Here is a 17,277-nt window from a genome sequence, read left to right as displayed (position 1 = left end):
TAAATTTCGAGAAATAATAAAAAATAAAAATCTAATAAAAATAATTTCATTTCTATAATTTTCATCTTTTATTTGCATCNCGCATTCATCCCTTTCTTTAATATTTTAAACTAGAAAACAACTAATATATAAAAGGAGAAAAAGTATACTAAAGCATTTTTAGAAAAAACATATATTAATATAGAAAATCATAACAAAATACATACTTGTAGCATTACTGAAACAAACTAAAACAAAACATAAAAAAAAGCATATTGCAAAATTCTAAAATAATATTAATTTGAAATGATAATAACTTGGGTGATATTTATGAAGTTTCAGGTGCATTTTTCAAAGATAAAGCCTCATTTTCCAACTTCTCCAAACGATAATTCATTTTAGAGACGGTGGTTCTTAACCATGCTTCAAATGTTGGTATTTCATTTGCATTTAATTTATCAATCGATTTCCACTTACTTCTTTCGCCATTTTCTTCCGTTTGACTAAGTTGAATCAGTGTTTGAGCATATTCAGTTTCTTCTATTTGCTCAATCCTTTTCTCCATAGCATCTAGGCGATTGTTGAGTTGATTCACCTTATTTCGTGCTTGATCCGCATCTAGGCAAGTTTTTTCACTTAATTGTGAATTGGGATTCAAAAAACGTTCAATGACTGCTTCACTTGTTGGGTGAAAAAAGGAGAAAGGGTTGTTTGATGGTGAAAATAGTACTATTCCAATATCAACATCACAGAAATCAACAAGTTCGTTTGCCATTCTGTATAGACTCGAGCGACGGTTGAAAAATGTTACATCGCTAATACGTTGATTTTCTATTTTTGAAATTGGAAATGTTTGTCTCACTCTTGTCTTCTTGCTATCCATTGCTAAAATTTTAAAGAACAAGAATAAAGTAAAAGTTTATCTAAGGACGAATTTGTTTTTTTTTTTGCTTGAAGAAGAAATGACACTTGTGAGAAATAGAATACAGAGGCACTATATATGTACATCAAAAACTTCCATACAATAAATTTATCACCAAATCATGTGATTGAAAATAGTTAAAGATATTTGGCATTTTAAGCTAAAAAGGTAAATATTTTAAAACACATTATAACATTGCCAATTGTGGTTAGATATTATGAAGATAATTAAAAAAAATACCAATTATGCACCATAATTTTTTAAATTTTATAGTCAAAGTCAAAGTCAAAATCAAATATAATTTATATAAAAATTTGAATAGATATGTTTCAATGAATTAAGACTATGAAAAATTCAAACTTTTCATGTTCACTAATGTTAATCAAATACAAAATTTTAACTTTAGTTAAATACCGAAAAGAAGCATTATAAGTGAACCAACTATAGTAAAAATCTAAATTTAATTTGAATAGGCAAATATTTTTAATATACTTACTAAGTTTAGCACCTTTTTGACCACGTAAGTTGGTGGTGAACTTTATTGACTTTTGCAAAGTGACTAGTTTTCATTCTTCTTGCCTTATTTTTAGACATCCAAGTAAGAAGTTCGACAGTTCTTCCTCTAATATTTATCGTTCATTCTTTTTCATTTCATTATTTTGTTGTATTTGTATAGCCCTGTTGTTCTTACCATATTTTTTGAGTAGTTATCTTCTTTAAGAGAATTTCTTTCTTCTACACTCATTATGAATCAACTAATATTTTCACTATACTTTTTTCATTATTAAGATGTGTCAAATCAGGATCGATTGCATAAATGAATCACGATAACATTATGAAAGTTCCTAGATAGTGTAAAATAAACCTTATATATAAAAACAATAAAAATCAATGTGAGAAAAGATTTCACAAGCAAATATTATTGTGAAAATTAAGGAAGAGTGTTGTTTAAGAAAAAAATATAATAATTTATGATTCCCCGAGCTTCGGGTTCAATTACAGTGGTAGCTAATAGATCAACTCATTTCAGGATTGTCACACCCCGAGCGGAACTGGCACCCAAGAAGCATTGTTGGCCCCAAACGAACCCTTGGCCTGACTTAACTCTTAGCGGAAGACTTACTCATGATAAAATACTTTATAAAGTAAACTGAACGGCTCAGTAGATAACTTAGAATGTATTAAATAACATTCAACTTAGCCAAAGTGGCAACTCAAGATTCAACATAAGCCAATAACAAGATAGTGACAAATGAACTAACTAATTGTCTATGAAGTCTCCAACAACTGATATGGATATTGGAACAAGACCTACGACATCCTAATGAACTAAAATACTGAAAAACAATAAAAGGGGATCCTCTGGAGGCAAAGAGGCTCACCATTAACAAACTCTGAAGCTCAACTAGAATCAATCATGCGCTGGATGGTGATTCTGGTTACTTGTATCTGCATCATAACACGATGCCAGCCAAAAGACATCGGTACATTAAACATACAAGCATGCGAGGGGAATCATAAAACAATACATAAACTGGAAAGAGAACTGAAGAACAAACACGGTCTCAACTCAACTTAATTGAACTGTACTAATTTCAATATAAAGCAATGTTCTATAGACAAAAACTTTTAAAACAGATATAACAACTCTGTGCATTTAGAAATACAAAAGTAACTATGTATGTATGCAAAGATACATTATAAACTCTAGAGTGTATATATAATACAATTTACTTTCGTGTATATAAGAATACATAATACTTCTGTGGGAATTTCTCTGGTCGATAACCATCACTTAAAAGATATTGTGATGATACAATATTTTTTCTCACACTATCAGGATCATCTTATACCTTACCGAGGGTATAGAACCTAACTAATAAGTGGATCCACTAGTCTATGCTAAAAAACACTAAGAGATCTTCTAAAAAGTATGAGTCTTTTCTACCCATGATGGTAACATAGTTTATGAGGGCTGCGAATTTTCTGAACTCTCTACTTATCGATGCTCAATACTACTCCCAAAATATAATAGTAGCTCATATGTTTAAAAACATAACTCTTTCTGTGGTTTGAGATAATTGCTCAAAACTTAGCTTAAAGGCTCTCTTGGAAATCAAAGTTTCCTCTCTTGCTTAAAAATGAAAGCATTTACATCCTTACTAAAAAACTAGCTCAAAGGCTCTATTAAAAATCAAAGTTTCCTTTATTGATTAAATGTGAAAAAAATTTACTCTTTTTTCGGAATATATAGTCCTGATATACTTTTTTGAAGAAATGAACTTCAATCCTTACTCTTTACTCAACTAAAAACTCAAGTCTTGAAACAAAGTTAAAACATTTGTAAAAGTCTTTTGAAAAGTCCGTAAGAACTCTTTGGACTTGTGTCACAACCCGAGTCTACACCCTAGACATGACTAGCACTCAAGAACCATTTAATGATCCCCAAGTGAACCCTCATCCTAGCTGACTACAAGCGGAAGAATAACTTAAACAAAAGCTTCAAAGGGAATAAAATTCATAAAACTGAAATACAAAACTTTAACTCAAATAAAAAATTCTGAATAAAAATAATTTATATTCAACTAGGCATAAAATAGGCAACTTAACTCTTTAAAAAATTTAATAAAATACATGAATAATATAAACTTCTCAACTATACTGACTATATATGAAGCTTCTAACTAATAATGATGAAAGTCGGGACAAGACTGTCACACCCAAAGCCTACACCCTGGACGTGGCCGGTACTTGAGAACCATTGTTGGCCCCAAGAGAACCCTTGGTCTGGCTTACTTAACTCAGCGGAAGACTCAAAGCATTAATACAAAGAATAAAATGCACTTACTCAACTATTTAAAAGATAACTTAGAATATTTTTTTCTTTAAAAAAATAAACATTCAACATAGCCAAATGGAAACTTCAAGTCTTAGTACATATTAAATGTCAATATAAAGACAACAGACTTCTAACTGACTATCTATGAAGCCTTTAATAACTGAGATGGATATTGGGACAAATCCTACAACATCCTAATGAACTACAACTGATACTGAAAGCAATAAAAGTGGATCCTCCGGAAAGCAAAGAGGCTTAGCAACAGACTATGAACTACTTACTGGATCCTAGTTACATGTGTCTGCATCATAATATAATGCAGACCAACTAGCGTCAGTACACTGTATGTATGAGTATACGAGTTGAATGTTAAATACAGCATAGGCTTGAAAATATTCTGAAAGAAACACTTACCTTGACTCTTCTCAACTATGAATACTTGACTGAAACTTTTTCATTATAAAGCGGTTTAAACAAATGTCATATAAAGAAAAGAAAAGTTGTTTAAAACATGATGACAACTCATGATCATAACATCATAAAAGACATACCATGTGCTCTCTGTCAAAGTCTACTTGTGTAATGTATGAATGAAGTCTCATACCCCCATTCATACTAAGCAGAACCCCTTGAGAAACCATGAAATTACTGTTGTGGGAGTTTCACTAACAGAAAATCGTTACTTAAGAGCTATAGTGATGATACATCATTTTACCTTACGCTGTCAAGGACCATCCTATACCTTGCCGGGGGTATAGGAAGTTAACTCACTAAGTGGATCCACTAGCTTAATTTATGTGATAATCTAAAAAGTAGGTACCATTAATACACATGACGGCTACATGGTTTACGAGAAGTTGAGTTAATATGAACTCGCATCCCCATATTAGTGCTCAATACTTATCCCAAAAATATACTTAGCTCATATGTTTTAAAAATAATTTCTTTCTTTGGTTTGAGATAAGTACTCAAAACTTAGCATAAAAACTCTCTTGGAATTGATGTTCTCTTTTTTTTGCTCAAAGACTCTTTTGAAAATCTCAGTTTTCTCTTATCTTAAATGTGAAAACATTTATAAACTTCTTTGGGAATACTTAGTTCCTTAATAGCTTATGAGAAATGAGCTCAACTCTTTAATCTTTTCTTAACTTGAAACTTTTAGTCTTAAAACAAAGTTAAAACATTGCTAAAGACTCTTGAAAACTTTTAAGAACGTTGTTTTGACTTGCTTCTTAACTTTTAGATTCGACTCTTAACTTTTTTGACTTTGTAACTTTCCTTGAATTGGATTATAGTTCAAGGTTCATGATCTCATGTTTATGGATGATTTCATGATGTTTATATGTACCTTGGAGTGTTAGAATCAACTAGGAAACATAGGTACATCACTTAGGAACTAGTACGAAAAGATGGGGAAGAATGGGGAAAATTAGCGTCCCTGGCGCTCTGAGAAGTGTGGGGTGCCAGCCCTCATCTTACAGAGAGAAGGCTGGGGCGCTCTGACTGGCGCGGCACCCCAAGGCCCAACGGACAAAGACTATCCTTTGGGGCTATGAGAGGGTCAGTGCCCCAACCCCTATCCCCATGTGTTCTCGGCTTTTCTCCTTTGTTTTCCATCTCTAAACCCTCTAAATTTCCATGGTTCTTTTCCCAAATACTTGGGATCATTAGTTCTATCAATACCCAACGGATTTAGCTCAAAAATTCACCCGGAGACACGAATCAAATCAACAAGAGACTTCAACGACACAACCCTCGGGAATGTAAAAAATTTTCAACAATGCTCTTGAAGAACTCACTTTCTTAACATTCAATAACTTAAATTCGCAGAATTGAAACAAGATTGGCGTGTGATTGAACTATCCCAACACTATGTATCTCACAGATCTTGTAGGGATCACCCCAACAAAATCCACAAGCTAAATGCGACGATCTTGACTGTTCTTCTTCTTCTCCTCTTCTTTTCTTTTCTCAACCCTGGCTTGTTTCTCTAAAAGCGTAAATTGAATAAGATCCATTTAGACCCAATTTATTACCCAAAATTAAATAAAATAATTGGGTAAGAAAAGGCAAATTTGCCTTTCCCGAATCCGGATTGGACTATCCTTAATTCAACAGCTCAACTTCCAAAAGGCATAACTCATGCATATGAACTCCAAATTGCCCAAATTTAGCGGTGTTGGAAAGTTTATTCCAATAGATTTCCAACCATATCTTGAACTACACCTAACTCATCGTGAGCTAGGAGTTATGATCATTCGAAGTTTACCAAAAACACATTTTTTAACTTAGATAAATTTTTCAAAATTTTCTTATTCTTTCCAAAAAATAAGTATTTTCAGATTTTAAACCTTTTTCTAGTTCTTTGTAGTTTCGAGATGTTACAAAGACCCACGACATTTTTACTAAACTGAAAATTAAATGAAATACTCCGAAAGCAAGGAGATTAGATACTCAATGATAAGATATGAGACTCGACACTGTGTACTCGACTCAATATAAAGCAACAATACACATGCAATATATGGAAAACTTTATAAAACAGTAACAACAACAACTTAGTTTGTTAAAGAAAATGCAATAATGAACTCAACTATACTTATATAATAAAGTAATATAGTTTTTGTGTGAGTTTCTCTAACCGACAACCACCACTATGAGCCTAAGTGGTGATATTGCACTTCACCTCATGCTGCGAAGTACCATCCAAAACTTTGTCATCAGTATAAGACCTAACTTAACTTAGCTGATCCACTAACTTAACTTAAGTGATCATCTAAAAAGTATGATCCTTTAATACCCATAATGGCTATATATTTATGGAGACTTGAGCTAATATAAACTCGCGTTTCCATATTGGTGCTCAATACTACTACCAAAAATACACTTTAACTCATATGTTTTTTAAAACAACTTCTTTCTTTGGTTTGAGATAATTACTCAAAACTTAGCTTAAAATCTCTCATTTGGAATCGATGTTTCCTTTCTTGCTCAAAACTCTTTTGAAAATTTCAGTTTTCCCTCATCTTAAATCTGAAAATATTTACTCTTGACAATACTCAGTTCTCATATATCATTTTAAAGAAAATGAACTTTACTCTTACTCTTTACTCAACTTCAAAGCATAAGTTGTAAAACAAAGTTAAAACATTTAAAAAAGACTTATTAAAATATGGTTCATGCCAAATTATGGACGTGAACGACTCAATGCAGGGTTTTCAATAACCATAGATACAACTCAATACTTGGAACTCAAGAACTTCAATGATATTGCTCATTTCAAGAATGTTCAACTCAGACGGGTTCATGCGGAATTATGAGCATGAACTGCTCAACTCAAGGACTTCAGGGGAACATATTGTGGTCCCATGATTAAGAATATAATCTCAAAAGAGTTAGCAACTCAATACTCAAGACTTAGAACTTGAAGATACTACTCATCTCCATGTACTCAAATTTATGGAGTCCATCCGAAATTTATGGGCATGAACGACTCGGATCAAAGGTCTACATAACTACATGTAGCTCATGTATACAACTATTTTCATTCTCTTAGTTACTTCCTAAATCTTAACTCAAATCAATAGTTGATCTCAAAGGACTCACAATTGAACTCAAAGGCTTTCTTGAACTCTACTTTTAATCTCTCTTAAATGTGAATTATGAATTCAAGAGTTATGGTTCATTATATGAAAGATCTCGTGATGACAAAGTAGACTCATGAAAACTTTTTACTCATCCTCTTACTCGCTTACTCGATCCTTGAAACAAATTATTAGAAGTTGTAGAAGACTCCTTAAAATGGCTCAAAGAGACTCTCTTAGAATGTCTGAATGGATTTTCAAAACTTAACTCTTTAATCTACCTTGAATGTAATTTATGAATTCAAGGTTGTGATTTGTGGTAGGAAAGATCTCGTGATGTTTAGGAGTATTTTTAGATAGCTAAACATGAGAAGCGGTCACGAAATCACCGTCTTCGAACAAGTCTGCGACGTAGAATTGCATTAAAATCTTTGGTCGTGAAATAAATTTTGAGACAGAGGAATCCACGTTCTAATCATGATGCCGAGTAAATTTTATATCACTGGTGGATCAAGTCCACGACATGGACTTGCGTGCCAAAATCTAATCAACTTTTCCTTCTTCATTTTCTAGCCACAATTCGCCTCAATTCTCTTTCTCAATCCCTCTTTAGATTTAGATAAGCTACACATGAACACAAGAACCTAGTCATAAAAAACTTTAAAATCGACATGCTTTCATCAAGAACTCAATAATCTTATCTAAACTCAAGAACTAAAGCCAATTTCAAGAACATCATACTTTCAACTTTCTAGAACGAATTTAACATTGAAATTAACATGATTGGCGTGTCGGTGAACAAATCCAAAACTATGGAAGCTTACATACATGAAGGAATCATCTTTTTAAGAACTTGAAGGAAAAACTTGAAAGATGAACCCTAGCCTTAACGTTTCTTGATTTTCTTGAGCGTAGAATCTTTGGAGTGAATGAGAGGGCTTGATTTATGAAAACTAATATTCTATACGTTTAGGGAAATTTAGATGATCTCGTAAGCATTTTTAGGACCAAAATACCCTTATATAAATAAATAAAACAAGCTGGGAGTCGAAATTATTTTTCACCGGTCAGTGAGGTTCGTATTGACTCCGCGTCGCGAAGCCATAGCAAAGTTGTTGCCAGGTTTGTGCGTCGTTAGTAAATCAGCCATAATTTTTTACTCAGAATTGAGCAAACTAGTGGCGTTGGAAAAAGGACTCAAAGGGATTCAGTTTAATATCTTATGGGTCTCCTAACTCAATTTGTACTAAAAGTTATGACCATTCGAAGTTGACCCAAAACTTAAGAAAACTTAGGAATGACTTGAATGCTTTTGACTTTGGTTCTTCTTGGACTTAAGGTGCTACATCTCGTGACCTTAACACTCAAAAAAATTTAAATTCCTTACAAAAATTTCACTCACTACGACGGATGGTTCAAATCTTAGTTCGAAAAATTTTCTGGGGTGTTACAACTTGGCTCTTAACTTTCCTTAAATTTGAAATTAAAGGATTAGGGGTTGTGATTTGTGATAGGAAAGATCTTGTGATGTTAGTGTTTTTAGATAGTTAAACATGAGAAACGATCAAGAAATCACTGACTAGATGCAAGTTCGCGATGCAGAGATACATTTTAATATTCGATCGCGAAAGAAATTTTGAGGCAAAAGGGTCCATGACCGATCCGCTTTGCCAAGAAAATTTTTTACAATCCTAACAGGTTCGCGACACAGACCTGGCAGATTTGCCCGAATTTTTCCATCTTCATTTCTAATCCCGATTCGCTTAAATTTGATTCTTTTTCTCAATTCCTTTTTAGATTCAAATACCCACTATATGTACACAAAATTCAAATCAAACACAATTCTAAAACCAACACGATTTCATCAAGAACTCAACAATCTCAACTTAACTTAAGAACGAAAGTCTATATTCAAGAACACAATTCAAAATCATCAACTTTCAATTTTCTAGAACGAATTTCATTGAAATAAACATGATTGGCGCGTGAGTGAACGATCCCAACGCTATGAAAGTGTCACATACCTCGTAAGATCAAATCCTTGATGAAATCCGCGTTCCATTACTCATGAAGACGACGAATATTGAGGAGTAATTACTAAAAACAAAATAAATAAAAAGACAATAATACCCTCCTAAAATTTGTTTTGACTTTCCTTATCTAGACAACCCAACTTCAAATGGGCATATCTCCCTCATACGACCTCGAAATCACGCAAACTTTGCAGCTTTGAAAAGATAATTCAGAAAAGTTCCGTACGGTATCTTGTATCACACCTAAATCATCCTGATCTAGGATTTATGATCAATTGAAGTTGACCCAAAACTCATACTTAACTTAACTTTGTCAAACTTTCCAAATTTGACTATTTCGAACAACGGTTTCTTTCAAATTCCCATTCTTTCTAGTAGGGGATCGCTACAAGGAGTAACCTGTCTATCAAACATTATCGACTTACAATAGAGTTTTACGTTTCAATAAATCAAGAAATTAACGAATCACATTGATCATAACAATTATATCAAGATTAAGAGTATAAATATATGTAATAATCTAGAAAGTTGTTTTTGTTAATATTCAAAACATAAACAATCATCTTTACTCAGTCCATTCAATATACACACACAATGTACTAATACAAGAATTAAAGTGCGACCACTTTCATAATCAAGATAAAAAAAATTCTTTGTATTTTTCTTTATCTTTAATCACAAAGTTAAAAGGTTAACATCCACATCCATTCTCTCCTGCTCTAACAATTAGTACTAAATTTTTCAATAAATAAATTGAAAGTAAATAGTATCGACTAGTATCTAAATCAAATGAAACATCTAAGCTAATGTTTTTCTCAGTGTAAGCATATAATTGATGCACACTATCAATGATGAAGAGCATTCATGATAGAGTTGTCAAATAATTAAAAATGTCTCAAATAAGCATTCATCTTGTTGACAATGTGGCCATTAATGCAACTTAGTCCTTTACGGGACATATTCTTTTATGATCAACAAATGGTGTATTCAATAAATGTACATTCATATTATTCTTAATTACAAATGATGTTCTTTTACCTCAAATTTATGAAAAATACCTAGCCAAGTTTGCATGTCCTTTTCATTATATTTCCTATCATCTAGAGCAAAACTACTTGGGGTAAAATTTAGAGGTGTTAAATGTTATGAACCAACCTTGGCCCAATGTCACTACCTACACGTATGTCACCAAATTAGTTATTGAGTCGAGAAGAGGAAACATAATTGAAAGGCCTTCAGAAAGGTTGATTTGGGACCAGGCCCAATTAACAAGTAGCTAAAAAGGATGACTGATGAGAACGAAGAGTTTATGCAAATTATTGAGAAAAATGTTTAGTTCTCTCATCCCCTTTCTTTATCCCTTTCTTCTTAGTGTGTTCTTCAATTCCCTTTAAGTTGTTAAATTCCTTTGTAATTTCAATTACGAGTTAATGAAATAGATTTATCGATTGTTTGAGTTTGAATTGGTTGATCTTATTATTGAGTTTGTTACATTAAATATGGTTGTTGATGTGAGGCTAAAAATATGTTTTATTATTATTATTTGTCTCACATTTATTAGCTGTATTTGTTCCTTTTTAGCAGTAATTTTTGGATTGTCTAAATTGTATATTATATTTGTAGAAGTAAATTGGTGTAAAAGATGAAGAAATTTAAAACTAAAACGAATTAAAGGTGAAAAGTTGAAGAAGGAAATCAAGCAGACAGTTGATCGAAGTAAATTTGGAATTAGAATTGGTAAACTCCATGAGACATCATATGAAGAAGGGCGGGAAACGGAGGTGGTTACCAACTGTTCAAGCAGTTTCAAATTTATGTTGGACTCAATTATTTTAAGACTTTTCTACATCGATAAATAGTCCATAAAAAATTATTATGACAGAGGTACTTTGAAAGAAAAAGTTGTCAATACCTTTTAGAATTTTTTTCCCTTCTTTTCTTAGACATTTGTAGGTAAAGACTTTGTTCTGGTTGTAGCTATGGGTAATTGTTAAACATTGATTTTTTTGAATTAATGATTGGTTATCGCTTTAAATTACTTCTGTGTTCTTGTTTTAGTATTCCTGGACTGATTACCGTAGAGATAAATTTCTTGTCGACTCTTAAACTCGGGAGACGCTAAGGTAGATTGCCTAAAGGATACGGAAAGCTAGATCTTCCATTAAATTGAATTGATTTGTGTTTAGAAGTGACGCCCAGACGAACACCTAACTTTGTTTCAAAACAGGATGAAATATAAATGCTCCTCAATTAGGACTGCTTATCCCCATTCAAGGATGTAGTTAGACAGCTAACTGGAGTAGGCGATTAGAGATCGAGAGACCGGCTATGATTATAAAATCAACCCTATATATAAATAATTTGATAACTGTAGTTAATTTATGCATGAGATGTGATACATGAAACCCTATGCATGATGCAGACCCTAAAATTTCAAATCACTGTAAGCAGTTTTACTATTTCATTCCTACATTCTTTTCTTTACAAATAAAATTCAAACAATAAATAATTAGATTAGTATATAGTAAAAATAGTAAATCGGCAAGTTCTTTGGATTTAATAATCCAGCTTTAAGATTTACTATATTACTTCCGTGACCACGTACACTTGCGTATGCAATTGAAAGCAACAGTTATCTAACTTTCAATTTATTGCATTAAAGTCACAAAAAATTAATGTCTAACTTTGTTTTGTTTGTGCTTCAAATTAACTATTAGCATATATATATATATGCATGTGTTTATATAACTAATTGAGACTTGTGTCATAATGAAAAACGAACATGCATACTTCACACAAACATAGAATCGCAACCATCAGATTCACCTACCTCAAACAAGCTTGAAACCCTAAGAAACTTGATCCTCCCCTTTGCAGATTTGTTCCGCTTGTTCTTGATCTACAAATAACCATAGTAACACGTGAAATAAACAATCGCTAATTACCCAAAACTATAACAATTCTATGAATCCTAGATCAAAACCATGATCTAAATTATCAAATTTAGGGTTGTTTTCACCATAGACTCTATAACAAACCCGTCCCCACCAATATTAACCCATTCTATTACATTCTATGAATCGAAAAACGGATTAGGAAATGAAAAACTTACCTTTAGCCTCAAAATGGTGAAAAACGAGTAGGAGTCGTGTGGGGTTCGTTCCTTAGCTCTAAAATTCTAAAAGTGCCAATAAGATAATTTAGGGGTTTATTAACGATATTAAGTCGCGTCTGGCCGCCCACAGTGGACCTCACCCCGTTGTAACGATGGCGCCAGAGTGATCGAATTCCCCGCAATACCGGTATTCTCGAATCAGTGAGCTATTCGTCTTTCACCTACGATTTTACGTCTCGTCGTACCCGTCATAACTCCCCATATCCCACTGTAGTAGCCCCGCCAGATCGGCCAAACTCAGCGCCAAAGTGGCCAAAATGAAACAGAGAGCTTTTTGCAGAATTCCAAAATTTTCATTTCACAACACACCTGTAACCCATGACGCTCAGAAAATACCCTTTATGCTAAGATCGATTACGGGAGTTCCACTCACCCAAATTCAATTCCGTAAAGTCGTACGGATTCTTTGAAAAGTTATCTAACACCTCATGTAATCATATTCATAATTAAGTTTCCCGATTGCTATCAGATTTCTCTACACTTCGACTACTCCGATTTCGTCCAAATCTAGGATAGGTTGGAAAAATACAATTACTACGAAAATAGTTTTTCAGCCCCAAAATTTTCCCCTTTGACTTTTCTATAGCGACGAAACCTGATCGTTATAATTTTTCAAATTGGGATTTTTGTTTTCCTCTAGTCTTTTTTCTCTCCATCACTAAAATAATAAGGAATGAGAATAAAAAAATTTGTCTATGAATTAACATATTTCAAGAAGAAATGACACTTATGAGAACTAGAATACTATAACATTATTTATATACATCAAGAAAATCTTACCAAATTCTATAATTACAAGTAGGCAGAGAAATATATTATTTTAAGCTACAAAAAAGGAAAATATTTTAACATATTTTTAATAAATTACCGAATGTGGGTAGATAGTGTATGGATATAGTTTGAAGAAAGACCAACTATGCATCAAAATCTTTAAAAAAAAGTTGACTTCGCATAACAAAACATGTTAGGTTATTAGCATTTTAATATTAATATTTAACATATTAAATTGCTTTATTTTGGAGTTATAAGAATGAACATTGGAATGGATGACTTCTACATCATCTATTAGCATTGGTTATCCATCAATGTATTTCATTCTTAATTCCTCCATTACTCCCTTTGTAACCTATGCAACATATGTAACTCCCTTTGTAACCTATGTAACATATGTAACTCCCATTGTAACTTATGTAACCTATGTAACTCCCATTGTAACCTATGTAACTCCTAAGGCCATTATCTTCACTATTTACTACCTCCATTATCTTCCTATTCATTGCTAGGAAGACTTCTTGTAGTATAAATAGTGGTAGTCTTCATTTGGTTTTAGAGACACACAATTCATAAGAGAAAACAAAGAGTGAAAGAGTTAGTCTAAAAGAGAGTTCTTATTAGTTGAAGGGAGGTGTTCTTTTTTGTGGAGCTTTGGACTCAACTCTTGTCCAGAGTTGTTGAGTTATACTTTGTGAAGGCTGTTGTATCCTGGAGGGGACAAGTCAAAGAGGACTACTGCTGGACCGGTGAAAACATTTGCTGCAGTGGGCTTGAATCTCCTTAAAGAGAGCGAGATATCCGCGCCTCAGCCTGAAGAGATTACTTTCTTCATTTTATTTTCAATTGTAATCTTGCAATTTTATTATCTTGTAAGTTTTTTCACTAACAAAACACAAATTGTGTAATTGCAAGTAGTTAGAGCAATCTATCATTTTAATTTAAAATAGTAATTATGTAAATATATTAGTGTGAATATAGTTTGAAGAAACACCAACTAAGTACCTGTTTCTTTTAAATTTCTCAGTCAAAATCAAATTGTTGATTTGCATTAACCATAAATAAATGTTTTGATGAATCAAGACAATGAAAATTCAAGCTTTCTACATGCATAAATTGTGATTAGATAGTGTGGAAAACATTGAAAGTCTGTAATACAAATATAGAGACATTATATTTTGTGGTTTGATAATATTATGATGCATTCTATTTGGGGTACTTGAACGAGCTATAATGCTTGTACGACATTATTAACTCATTAATTTCGAGGCGTGTTTTGATAAATAGTTAGAAAACACAAACATGTGATAGTTAGGACAGGGAACTCGCAAGAAAATAATCCTGAGAAAACCTATGATAAACCTCATTACTGTAATTAAGTCTGGAAAGAAAATAGTTTAGTTATGAGAATAAATCTGATTAGAATCTACGGAAAAGGGCTTAAAATACCCTCAAAGTATTGGAAATGATATAAAATTATCCTTCATCCACCTATTGGCTCCAAAATACCCTTCCCACCCACCTATTGGGTCAAAGATATCCTTGTCATCCACCTTTTGGTCCAAAATTGACCACTTATTTAACAGTTTTATATTTAATCTATTTAAATATTTTTTTTAAATACGTGGCGCTCAACTATTTGTTATAATTTTACTTATTAGTATAAGGCTTAAGTCATATACGGCCACCTAAAGTTGTCCACATATTTCACTTAGACACTTCAACTAAAACTTGTACCTATTGAACACTTTATTTATTCATAAATCATTCCTATTTGACACAAAATGATGACATGGCAAAAAGAGTGTGTTCCACTCTCCTTGAGCGCGTATAGCTATTAAAAATTTAATTTTTTTCTTTTTGTTTTCCAACTTATATACTTAATTTTTTAAAATTAAATTTAAAAAAAATGAAAAAACTTGTCTTCTTCTTCACTTCTTCACTGCATTCATCATCTAAGTACTCTCTAATTCTTTTTTATTTTTCTTTTGCTTTTACCTTAATTTATTAAAAGTTAATAGATCTAAAACTCAAATGTTGTAGCAAAGCTTTATTTTTTTTATAAAAATAATATTAATTGATTATTCTTTAATCAAAAGTTGTTATTTTTTAAAGATAATTATGGTAGCAAGTGATTAAAGAAAATTCAAGTCGTTATTTTCTTTAGATAATTATGATAGTAAGTGATCAAAGAAAATTTAAAATGGGCGAAAAGCTTTAAATGACAACAAATTTTTGACGAAGAAGAACAGGGATGGGGGTTGATAAAATAATTTTTTTTCTTTAATTTTTTTTTATCTAATTGCCACGTGTTATCATTTTATTGGTCTATCTGCTATGTATTTGTGTTTGAGACACACGCACTTATGTCTTTCCATAAATTTTCATTTTGTGTTTAATAGATATAAATTTGTTAAGATTAAAGTGTTCAATAGATATTGCCCTAAGTTAAGGTGTCTAAATGAAATATGCGGACAACTTTAAGGGCTTGTATATGCCTTAGGCCTTAGTATAATTTATAAATCAAATCACTAACCACCCATTACTAATTAAACCCCTCCAAATTAATAAACCCGTCACATTATTAATGCAACAACAGAAAAGCTACTACCAATTGAGTGTTTTTAAAAATTTGAGGCGAAAATATCTATAGAAGTAAATTATCATACATTCAAGTGTCTAAATAAAAATTACCGATAAACTTAAAAGTCTGACTATGTTCATCTTAATTATTCTTACGTCTCAATTATGTGATGTTACTTCATAGGTAACTTTTTTTCAAAATAATATATTAAAGGTTTTAAAACAAATCATAAATATTTATAAAATTATATTTTAAAAAAGTGCATGAATTAATTCGGGATGTATTACTTCTTTTCCTTTAATCATAAATTTATAATTCAATATTGAAAGAGAATCTTATTGAAAGTGTCCTCCTATATAAGCGGCTCAACCTAAATTTAACTAGGGCTTCGATTCGGACTCGAATAATTTTGGATGTAATTTTCAGGAATCTATAATTTCATCGTATTTTAGTAGTGTCTATGACGATTTTGATATTATAATTGAATTATTAATTGGGTGGGGTTTAGTTAGTAATGGGTGGGTAGTGGATTAATTTATAAATTATACTAATAAGTTAAATTATAACAAATAGTTGAACGTTAAGTATTTAAAAAATATTTAAATAGTTTAAATATAAATCTGTTAAATAAGTGATCAATTTTGAACTCAAAGGTGGATGACAAGGGTATTTTGGAGCCAATAGGCGGATGAAAAGGGCATTTTGGAGCCAATAGGTGGATGAAGGGTAATTTTGTACCATTTTTAATACTTTAAGAATATTTTAGGTCCTTTTCCGTAGAATCTTAGAGCCTGTTTGACATTGATGTTGGGAGGTCAAAAATAATTTTTTTAGTTTTAGAAAATACTAACACTTATTTTGAGAAATTCTTAAAACTTTTATTGGCAGCAAAAATAATTTTTCTGCTGTTGGAAAGAAGCTAGAAATTTCTTTTTTTTTAGTAAAAATAGAAAATTGATTTTTTAAGACTAAAATATCCCTTATATATATACATATTTATCAATAAATCTCTTACTAATTAATCAACATATCTCATAAATTTGATTGATTTTTATTCAAGGATTTTATTTTTATAATAATTTTTTTATTTTACTTATGTTTTATATTATTATTATATATATTATATAAATTACTTTATGTATTATTTTACCGAATTAAAAATAAAAAAAATAACGATATTTTTGTAGGATTTAAATTTCTCACTAGATACTCAATATTCTATTATGGTGAATAAGAGTGTTGGTGAAAAGTGTGTGCATTTAATTTGATGAATTTAAAAAGTTTTAAATATATAAAGTTTTTTTTCATTATTTGACAAAATATATCCACGTTGCAACCACCAATTGGTTAAAAGAAGAAAGATGTTTACAAATGAGTAGTCTTCAAAAGT

At 31.6% G+C, this 17,277-nt stretch overlaps 1 protein-coding gene across 1 annotated transcript; it reads right to left on the bottom strand.

The window, feature by feature from the left end:
• Positions 1–307: 307 nt before the first annotated feature.
• On the bottom strand, positions 308–754 carry LOC107013130 (agamous-like MADS-box protein AGL29). The gene has a single exon (XM_015213117.1). It carries the CDS (start codon positions 752–754, stop codon positions 308–310), a length of 447 nt encoding a protein of 148 aa, XP_015068603.1.
• Between the last annotated feature and the right edge of the window lie 16,523 nt (positions 755–17,277).

Source organism: Solanum pennellii, chromosome 3 (genome assembly GCF_001406875.1).
Source record: "Solanum pennellii chromosome 3, SPENNV200".
NCBI lineage: Eukaryota > Viridiplantae > Streptophyta > Magnoliopsida > Solanales > Solanaceae > Solanum > Solanum pennellii.
Note: the sequence above shows the minus strand (reverse complement) of the source record. Positions and strands in the feature narration are given on the sequence as shown.

Excerpts from the sequence above, each read along its gene's own strand:
- LOC107013130 (XM_015213117.1), bottom strand. The coding sequence starts at position 754 with ATGGCAAACGAACTTGTTGATTTCTGTGATGTTGATATTGGAATAGTA.